Source organism: Egretta garzetta, unplaced genomic scaffold (assembly GCF_000687185.1).
Source record: "Egretta garzetta isolate BGI_Z169 unplaced genomic scaffold, ASM68718v1 scaffold598, whole genome shotgun sequence".
NCBI classification, from domain to species: domain Eukaryota; kingdom Metazoa; phylum Chordata; class Aves; order Pelecaniformes; family Ardeidae; genus Egretta; species Egretta garzetta.
Genome location: NW_009260621.1, coordinates 292921 through 303553, shown reverse-complemented (window position 1 = coordinate 303553; position 10633 = coordinate 292921). Strand labels below are relative to the sequence as shown.

Sequence of the window (10633 nt, the reverse complement as noted above, 5' to 3'; positions counted from 1 at the left end):
AATAACACCCCCCACCCCCATCCCACCCCCCCGGGGAAATCAAGGAGAAGGAGGCAGCAGGGCTGCAGCCATGAGACCTTCCCCATCCATCACCCGGTGGTGGGCAGGGTCGGCACCCAGCTGGGGAGGACACAGCTCCCCTCCATGCCAGGATGAGGCCACCGAGGACCCAGCTTAAAGGACACGGCCAAGGCCAAGTGGGCCAGCAGTGGCCGGGCAGGGGTGCCAGCCCCCTGTCCTGCGGAGGTGTGACCATGCACAGACACCAAAGAAGGGAAGATGGAGCAAGAAAATTTATTTCAAGGGCAGGTGAGGGAGGAAAGAGCTCCCCATGCTTGGGCAGCAGCAGAGCTGGCCGCCCTCCTTCACCATCCTGCTGGCCCTTGCCTCCCACCTGGGCAAAGTGAAGATATCAAGAAAAAGGCTCCAAATCGGATTGACACCCCCCCTCCCCCTTAATAAAGTTTATTATCAGCCGGGCTCTAATCCTTTTAAATCCCCCGCATGGGGGGAAGGGCTGGGATTAGGGGAGGGCAACATAATCCCAATGAATTTGTTACAGGGGGATTTAGGCAGCACCAGGAGAGCAGATGGCCCCAGCCCTGGCTCTGGAAAACAACCATTTTCCTTAATGATTCCTAACAAGGATAAAAGGGCAGAGAATCGGGGACAGGTGCAGGGGGTCTGCGCCCGCAGAGGTCCTGGTCGCCGAGGGGATGCAGGGATGCTCACGCATGTCTCCCTCCTCCAGACCACGGGCATGGCTGGCACCAAAATACAGCTCCATGGCTTGTGCCATTTTTTTTACCGGCAGCTTCCCAGCCCCTCTGGGCTACATCCCCATCACTCCACTTGAGAACAAACCATGAGCCATCCCAGCCATGGGGACACACTGGGTGTATGGGGGGCAGCTGGCCATGGGTGCATCCGGAAGCAAAAAGCAGGAGAAAATGTACAATAATAATTAGAAACATTTAAAGGATTGAAACCAAGGCAATGCTCTTCCCAGGGTGATGGGGGAGGCCGGAGTGGGGGCAGCTGGCAGTGGGGGGGCCAGTAGGGAGGGGAGGTGCTGCCCCGGTGTGCCCGCGTGGCAGGAACCAGCCCACACAGCGGGGCCGGCGTTGGCAAAAATAATTTATTCCACTAAGACAAGCAGAGAGTGAGCAACAGCGCAGGGAGGGGGCAAGGAAAAGCGGGGTGTGGGGGGGTCCGGTCCACGTCTTGAAAGTGAGACACACAAAATGCAGCCGAACACACAACTGTCACCCCCCACCCAGCAGTGGCTGGTTTTGGGGGGGCTAAACCCCCACCCTCCTCACCCCACTAGTGGTTTGACCCCAAAGGGTTGCACTCCCCAGCATGGGACTGGGCTTCCCAGTTTGAAACCAGTCCAGCGCTGGTGAGCTCCCTGAGGGCAGCTGGGTGCCGAGACACAAACCACTGTCAGCATCCCAGCCTCCATGCACCCAAAAATGTGGCACCACAACCTGAGAGGGGGATGCTCCGACACCTCCTTCCCCCCAGAAAGAGTCCTCCACCCTCTGCCCCCCACCCTAGGTGAGGCTACTGATGTGAGCAGGGCAGCTCCTGGGGGGGGGGATGCTCCAAACCCCTTCCCACTGGGGGAGAAAACTCTGTCCCAGGGGTGCACCATGGCTCAGCAGTCCACCCACCCTGGGGGGCAGCCCCCAGCCCCCTGCACCCACTCTCAGGCTATGGGGAAGCCAGGGCGGCCTTTCCGGGCGCGGGTGCGGAGGCGGAAGAAGGTGTACATGCCCAGGAGGCACATGGAGGAGAGGAAGTAGAGAGCGACGCAGAGGCTGATGTCCAGGCGGGAGAAGCCCAAACCAAGCACCCGCAGCCAGGGGCTCCTCCGCACGCCCTCCCCAGCCACCTCCTCCTCCTCCCGGACCAGGACACCAGGAGCCCGCTGGCGCTCCCGGCCCACCCTGGCATCTTGGGGCAGGGCGATGGTGTCCCGCTTGCTGAGTCGCCGGCGCCGCCCGGCCACCGCTCGCAGCGCCTGGTTCTTGAAGTGCTGCTCGCTGAAGGAGTCCAGGTCCACGATGTCCTCACCCACCTCCCGCAGCTTGGGGTTCAGCCGCACGATGCTGGGGCGCCGTGGCTCAGGGGAGCCCAGTCGCCCTGGAGCTCTCATCTCGCCCTCCATCTCCTTTTCTTCCTCTTCCTCCCTCTTCTCTCGTGGGTCCTCAGTGCCCAGCCTGGCTTCCATTCTCTCCCTGGCCATGGGGATGGGGTCAGCCTCGGCATAGTCCATGTAGATATTGGCCAGGGAGAAGTGCACCTTGAGGAAGGCAAGCACGGATGGCTCGTCCCAGGCGTGCACCCCCCGCTCCTCCTTGTGGCACTGGGGACACATGTCTGGCGGAGGCCACTGCAGCTTGGGGAACTTGGGGTCCTCCGTGTCACCTCCTGCAGGGACCAGAACCAGCAAGGGGGTTAGAAGGGATATGCAATGTGGCCCTCCCCCTGTACTGGCATAAACACTCTGGAGCATCCGACAGCTGGGGATGAGAACATTTGGAGGAGCCATCTTGGGAGGACAGGTCCTCCCAGGGCATGTGGTGGCTTTGGGAAGCTCCCTGCAGGGAGCGTGTAAGACGCAACTGCATCTCCGGGGTGGTCTGATGCTGCATGACCAGCTGCTGTCCCCTGTGATGGGGGACAATGACAACAGGATGTCCTCACCGCTGCACCCTAATGCAGCTATTTGCCAGCTCCATCCAGGAGGGATGCTCCTGCACCTCACCTCCACTTTTCCCTTGGGAAGCCACCCTGGCTCCCCTCCCTGCGGCCCCCCTTACCTGCCAGGCGAGCGTTGACCTTGTTGTGGTGGGACCAGAGCCAGAGGACAGCCTCCTCCCGGCCTGCCACCTGGTCCATGGACTCGGCCGCCATGGCCTCAAAGTGCTGGGCGCACTCCTGGCAGCCGAAGAAGTGCCGGACGTAGCAGCGCATGGTGCTCAGCACCTCCAGCGGCAGCTCTGGGGGAAGGCAGAGGATAGAGGAGGGGATGGGAGGGCGAGTTCAGACCCCGCAGTGCCACCGCCACGGTCCCACCGCCGAGGCAGCAGCCCCACACCCCAAACCTGCAGCTCTTGCCCTCCCATGCAGACCTGCCCCCTGGGGTGAGAAAAGCCTTTGCCTGCACACAGCATCCCTGCCCGTGCCACCCTCTCCCTGAGCCCTGAACCCCCTCCCCACGGGATACCGATACCTTTGTCGGGACCACTCTGGGCAGCCTGGACGGTCAACAGGTGGAAGACGGTCCAGAGCCCACAGGGGTAGCCACGGAAGTGGGATTCACTGCCCTGGCAGCCCACCCAGGTCACGTTGGTGGGTAGCACGGCGGGGTGGGAGGCCTGGAGGTGGGATGGACATGGGATGACGGAGCTGGCAGATAATGCAGGGTGGGGGGAAAGGGGCAGGGGTGAGGGGAGGAGAGCAGGGCCCGGGGTCCCTGTGGGTGCCTTACATCTCTGTTATTCTTCATGGCCTCCTTCAAGGTGCTGCGAGGCAGCTCGGGCTCAGTCCAGTTCCTCAGCCAGCTGTCCAGGGACTGCAGGTAGGTCTGCACGAAGGGGCGCCCGGGGAAGTACTGTGGAGGGAAGATAGGGGTGAGGAAACCCAGTTTCTCCCCTGGGAGCAGTGGGGCAAGCCCACCAGCACCCCCAGCTCACTGGGATGAGCACTGGGCAGCACCAGCATCCTCTATGGCAGCATGTGCCGGGAGGGCAGCGTGGCCCCGGCATGGTTTTGGTGCCCAGCCCCGAGGGGCTGGGGGCTGTGCTGTGTCCCCCCCTCCACCGTGGTGGCAAGGTCCCCGCGTGCATGTTCATGCTCCAAACCTCAGCCCCATCTGAGAGAGGCAAAAAGCCACTCTGACCATAAGTCAGCGCAAAGCCGATTAGCAGCAGCACTTTAAAACCACAGGCGCTCCAGGGAGAGGGGGCAACCTGCCACCGTGTGCCACCGATGGACGGACAGACAGAGGGGCCGACCCACAGGGAGGATGAGACCAGCAGCACACAGGAAAAACGACAGGGAAGCAAGAAGAAAGAACATTTTGCTAAGTCTGAGCTGTTCTCTTCAGGCCTGTGGGGAACTGCACGGAAAGTCCCAAATTCGCAGGGGAATTCATCTGCGACCCGACGTTTTCTGCTGCAAAATGCAGTCCCCTCCCTGCTCCTTCAGCAAAAAGCAATGCCGTGCAATTCCTTGCTTTCCAGGGACCGCTCCTTTCCACGTTAGGATTTCTTCCCTCTCCTTGCCTTAAAAACCTCTTGGGAATGCAACAGTTAAGGCTGGGACCCGCTGGCTGAGCTCCCCCAGCCGAGCCCCACCGGGCTGGCAGCAATCCTAGGGATGCTGCTCCATCCTGTGGATGAGCGCGGCAATGGCAGCACTGGCTCGGCATCCTTGGGGAAGCACCGGCACCCACCACCCACCGCCCCCAGGCAGCCCCGGTGCCTCCTGCCCGCGGTGGGGATGCAGCTTCGCCTCCTTGCCAGATCTGGTGCTACGGATCATCCTTGGCCAGCAAGGGGAAGGTTTGCAGGCAGAACTAAAAGCTGGAACAGGCTGCCCAGGGGGGTTGTGGAGTCTCCTTCTCTGGAGATATTCAAGGCCTGCCTGGATGAAGTCCTGTGTAACATGCTCTAGGAGAACCTGCTTTATCAGGGGGGTTGGACTAGATGATCTCCTGAGGTCCCTTCCAACCCTTGCCATTCTGTGATTCTGTGAAAACCACCGCTGTTCCCCACCACCCCAACAAGCTCATACTCTTGGCCAGGGACCTGGTGCGGTGGGGGATTTATTTCTCTAGCCCTGTGGTTCTCATAAAAGGGAGAAACAGCAAGAGTGATAGCTGAGGGCAAGCAGAGCCACACGAAGCTCTGAGCTGAGGACTTAAGACTTGTTGCACCAGTGGCTGGCATTCAGAGCCCTTTGCTGGGCAGGAGCAGGCAGGGGTGGGAGCAGGGGGTGTCTTGCACATCAGCGAGGGCTACACAAGGCCCAAACTGAGCGTGAGACCCTAGGTGACAAAGGAGGGAGCAAAGAAGACAGGCATGGCCAAGTGAAGGTCTGCCAAGGAGCCCGGGCTGGGACAGGGATGGGAAAAGGGACAGGGCTCCTGCAACCCCAGCGGTGGAAACATCAGCCAAACGCAGCACTCCTTCGCACCAGGAAATTAAACTGCCCTGCTCCTGCTGGCTTAAAGCTCCTACACACTTCAATTTCACCAAGTCCAATAAAGAAGAAAAAGGAGACCTTAAATTAGGCTCATCCAGAGCCTGACTCAGAGTCAGCGTCCCTTTCCTGGACTATCAAAGGAGCCCGCAGAGATCAGCTCTGAGCCGAGCATCCAAGCCAGGCGATCAGAGCTACAAACCCCTCTGATCATCCCTGCCACCCCAGCAGTTTCTCTTCCGAAAAGCCCTACTGCCTCGACATGACACCTCCTGCAAGCGCTGAGCCTGCTCTGCCCACCAATACCTGCACCCCATCCGAAGCTCTCCGGCACCTGCTTTTGGCTGCCGGCTCCCATCAGGACTCTGGGCTGGGTTTGGAGCTCCGTGGGGACAGGGGTGGCCCTGCGCACTGGGGCGCAGGGCTCGCATTGGAGATCACCATGCTCCGCTACCTGCGACTGCTGGGACACGGTCTGCGCCCTGCGTTTGCATTTCACCTTATAAATAGCTAGGGGGAGGCGTGGACGCTTCCTCTATCGACACCAAGAGCTCCTCACCTTCACCAGCAGGGCCACGTAGCACTTGAAAGCGGCCAGCTGGGCTCCCGACAGCACGGCGGCACGGGCGGCCTCCACCCGCAGCGAGTAGTGCAGCGTGGACTCCAGGTCGGCCATGTACACCTTGGAGCTGGGGAGGGCAGCACAACACGATGGTCCATCAGCCCGTTAATCTGCACCCCCAAGGGACCCAGCCACAATTCCAGGGGCTTCCCAGGGGAAAGGCACGGTCCCAGCCTGTTGCCCACCCACAGCCATGACATATCCTCCCTGCACCAGCCCTGGCCTCCTGCAGCCCCAAAATGATGGAGGGGGTGGTCTGACCGGTCGGCATGCTTCGGTTGGGACACGTTGGTCTCATTGGAAGTGCTGACGGTTGTGTTCAGCTTGTAGGAGCCACGAGTGACGCCCGAGAGCGTGCGCAGGTAGTAGGTATAGAAGGAGCGTGCCTCCATGTGCCTGCAAGGAAGGAGAAGCCGTGAGCAGGACCCTCTTCCCTCCCAAACAGCCCCTGGCCCCAAGGAGGAAGCAAAGGAGAGCAAGGGCTTAGCCAGACAGGCAACTCGGACCTGAGGAATGAGTACAGGGTGGTCTGTACTCTCCACCTGCCCTGGCAGTGGGTATCCTGGAATGCAACCTGGAGCAGAGCTCAGCCCCAGGCAGCCACCCCGTGCCACCTCCAGGGAGCTCTGTCCCCAGCCATTTTCCCTTTCCCAGCTCCAGGCAGGGCTGGCAGCCCCATTCAGTGCCCCCCAACAGCCTGCCTGGACTCAGACACCGTCTTCTTCCTAATGAGCTTTCCCACAATTAGAAAGGAGAGCTGATGGGTCACAAGCCTGGCACCCCGCTGGGGTCCCCAGACCCACCCCCCTGTGTCCCGCACTCACACGGGCAGGCGGGAGAAGGAGCCATTGCGGACGAGCAGGTAGCCGGAAGGGAAGGAGGTGACGCCAAATTTCTCCACGAGCTCCTCCTCGCTGCTCAGCACCCTCCTCACCGCCACGTTCTCGTACTGCAGCATGTCCAGCGCCACCTGCAAGCCCAGCAGCCCGGGGGGTCAGGCAGGGATGGGGGTGTGACAGAACCCCCAGCCCCACGGGGGACACAGCAGGGCTATTTAGCACCCCGTAAAGCACTTCACTCCTGCAAAGCAGTGCGCAAGCCAACCAGTGAGGCTGCTGGGAGAGGACTTCCCTGCCAAAGGTGCCCAGGAATTATCTGGCACCGGGGACGTGGGCTTCAAGAGAAATGGGGGATAAATGCAGCCGTACCCACCTCTCTGCCCACAAAGGAGTTGCTCTTCTCAAAGATCAGCGCCAGGTACTCGTCCTTATTCCTCTGGAAGAAGCTGCGAACCTCCTCTGCACTGCAAGAGAAAAGAGGATGGCAGCGGGCACCTCAGCATCAGCTAGACGCCCTGCCCGCCTGCCCGAAAGGAACTCGTCTCTCATCCCCAGGGAGTCAGTAGGGGATGCCGGTGCGTGTTCAGTCCCACCAAGCAGGCAACTCCTCCCTGCTGAAGTTTCCAGCCACATTTTCTGCTCCAGTTCACAGGCTTTGAGAAAACTTGCTGGGGTCAGCCAAGGAGGCAGAAAACAAAGCACGGGCAGGGCACGGCAGGAGGGAGCTGCACGCTCGCCCAGAGGAAAAAAAAGCCAGCAATGAACTTGAACCAGGGCTGTTGGTTTTTCGGCTAGGACACAGAGGCACTGGAGACCTGCAGCACGCACCTGGCTCGACCATCACTTTGGGAGAGCCAAATGGTCCCCACCAGCACAGCGGAGCAACCACCTGCGTCCAGCAAAGACAACTTAGATCCCAACAAATTTGTACCAAACCAAGAAAACCCTTTCTTGGGGCAGGAAAAAGCTGCTAACGGCAGCAGCCTCGCTTGGCATGCCATGGCACTGCCACGTCCCCGGCCCAGGTGCCACTTGCTCTAATTAAGGCTAATAAGCAGGTTCATTAAGAGATGCAACAACATGGCCCATCTCATCCGGGCCACATAAATAGCTCTAGCCTGGCCAGGTCACCTGCATCTCCCTGGGACACAGGTGATGCAGCAGTTGCTTTGTGTTTGTTTTTGGCTCAGGACTTCCCCAGAAACCTGCTCTCCGTGGGACGGAGGCCACCAGAGCCACCCCCCCCCCCAATCACGCCGGCCCCACCCCTCCCGCTCCGGCCCTACCTCGCCGGCTCCAGCGGAGGACAGGCGGGCGGCCAGGCATCCTGGCTCTGCTCAAGGTTAGTGATGATGGCATGGCGCAGGTCCTCGACAGTGGCACTGGGATCTGCAGGGGGACAGGATGCCAAGGGGTCAGTCCTGAGGAATCCGGTCCCATGGGCTGAGCTGCCCCCACCGTGGGCTCCCTGAGGTCCCAATACATGGTGGGTGCGGGCAGCTGGGCTGTTTGCACCTAGGGTAAAAAAAACCCTGTGGCTCTAAATACTCACTGGTAATCCTTATCCCATCCTCTGCCTTCTTGCTAAAAGCTCTGAAGAACTGAAAGGGAAAAAAAAGACCACAAGGGGAAACTGGAGTCAGAGTGTTTGAAGCGGGACAGGGAGGCAGGCAGTACAGCCCAGCAGGCAGAGGCTCCCCCCAGACTGGCTCAGCCTCAGTTTCCCCACACCGACCGACACCAGCCACTGCAGAGGGAGCTCCTGGCCACGTCCTCATCTCACAGGGCATCCCCAGAGAGGAGTGATGTAGGCATGGGCCTAGAGCCACATCCCACCCAGGGCTGAGCGCTGGCAGGCAGCAGGGCAGGCACCTCCAGGGGTCCCAGGGAGGCAGCCGGGACCTTCCTGGTCCTACAAACTGTCTCCCTGCTCCAGAGCTCTCACAGAGTGGGAAGAGGAAATTCTTCCCCACTCCTGGCCTCCCACAGTAGCTCCAGTGCCCGCGGTACAGCCAGAGCAGCAAAACCAGGTTGCGTCAGACAGGCATTTGCTTTGCAGGCTGGGCTGGGAGCACGGGCTGTTTGCAGAAGGTGTTTGGTGGGGACAGGGGATGCAAAGCAAGTGAATTCTTGGCGCTGCCACATCAGCGTGCCTCCCTGCCCCAGGATACGTTTCAGTCAACGTCCTATGGGCAGTGGGTGCTCAGGCATTGGGTGTTCGGTGAGACCGCAGGGCTGGGGCACAAGCCAACCTGACTGGCAAACCCCCAAATCTGATCCCACCTTGGGCTGAGCCTGTAAGCTGGGACTGAAGACTTGTCTGACGAAACCCTTTTCCCCTCCCCATTCCATCTCAAGGTAATCCTGGCTTTTATTGCCTGCACCTGGAGTACTTTCGCTGTATTGCTTGTGCTGGAACAAGGCTCTGTTTGCAGTGAGAAACACTGTGAAATGGCAATATTGACACAGCTAAGGGGCCGGGCACGGGCCCAGGAGGAAGGACAGTTCCTCGCCAGCCACCACAGGGGGCTCCCAGGAGAGCCCTGTGCAGCCTCCCACAACATCCCTGTGCCTGCAACCGCACTCTGCCCTCCAGCAGCCTTTCCCAGGCATTTCCAACTCAGGTTTTGGACTCTCTCTTGTCCCAGGAGAGATCTGGCCTCTACGTTTCACCAGCATTTTGGTTTTCCCCCTCCTTGTTACTACATCCCCCAGCAGTCGCGCTGGCTGCAGCACAGCCACAGCTATGTTTTGGGAAACGGCGAAGCAGCTCCAGCCTGCAAAGCCCCAAAGGGAACATTTTGGTGCAATAGCGCTGTCAGTCTAATTGAGCAACAGAGGGACAGGCCAAAAGGCAAAGCACAGGGAAACCAGGGCACTGGGAAGTGCCCGGCGCACACAGCCCTTACCTTCAGCGTGGGGAAACCGGTTATCCCAAAATCGGAGCACACTTGCTGATTGGCCTCGTCGGCACAGTCGATGGCCGCCAGCTTCACTGCAGGTCTCCACTCTGCAGGGACAGAGGATGTGGGTCAGCACAGCTCAGCCCCTCTGCAGCCCCAAAAACTGACGCGCTCCCCACAGCCGCTGTGGAGACGGCAGGGATCTCCCACCACGCCAGCGGCACAGCTCATCCCAGTCCCAAAATTGTGGCTTGCCTCTCACAGGAGACCAACCGATGGTTTCCAAGCCCCAAATACCCGAAGCCACGGTCTGCTCTAGTGTTTGGCGCCCTACTTTTTGGGTGGCAGGAGCGTGGGGAATGCCGTGCAAGGCGGCACCAGGCTTTGCACGCCCTGCCCTCGCGATGTCGGAGTGCAGGCAGCTCTGCCCGCAGCTGCCTGCCCGTCTGGTTCTGCCTGCCCAGCTTCTGCCCCAGTGGGAAGAGGCTGCCGGGAGAAGGGGAGGGATGGCTAACCACGCCTGGGGGAGAGCAAGGAACACAGGCTCCAGCTCATCTCACCCCAGACTGAGGACACGGTTGATAACAGAGAGGGAACAACCCAAAACCAGTAGCTGGGGCGCTGCAGGGGAGCCTGCCCAGGTGCCGAGCATCTGCTCCCCCTCTGCAACTCTCCACCACCACCACCTCCCCGGGGAGGATCAGTGGGGTCCCAGGGGTAAAACAGAAATGAAGAAAGGGGGGCATGGAGGCGTTTCAAGCAGCAGACTCTGAAAGCCAGCAGCAAAATGGAGAAAAAAGCTCTGAAATGGCTTCTTTTTAGTGTAAAAGAGACAAGCTGGAGAACGTTCAGTCTCTCCTTCAAGCAGGACGAGGAGGGATGCAGCACCAGCACACGGATGGAGCCCGCACCGCCCTAGGCGGGAGTCTGCCAGACACGGGGACCTGCTGGGACCATCCCGTGTCGCAGGTGACGGGGCAGGTGAGCCGCTTCCCGCTGCCCTGGCACCAGTGGCCCAGGAAGCCGGGGGCAAGGCCGGGCACACGGAGCCGAGC

The 10633-nt window shown here is 60.4% G+C and overlaps 1 protein-coding gene across 1 annotated transcript; it reads right to left on the bottom strand.

The window, feature by feature from the left end:
• Positions 1–1575: 1575 nt before the first annotated feature.
• QSOX1 (quiescin sulfhydryl oxidase 1) lies at positions 1576–9707 on the bottom strand (the record flags this gene model as incomplete). The annotated part of the gene is made up of 11 exons (XM_035900740.1): positions 1576–2436; positions 2829–3008; positions 3242–3386; positions 3500–3622; positions 5774–5903; positions 6098–6232; positions 6661–6806; positions 7049–7139; positions 7962–8064; positions 8228–8276; positions 9585–9707. Coding segments are annotated over 11 exons (1950 nt in total), but the record flags the coding sequence as incomplete, so codon positions are not given.
• Between the last annotated feature and the right edge of the window lie 926 nt (positions 9708–10633).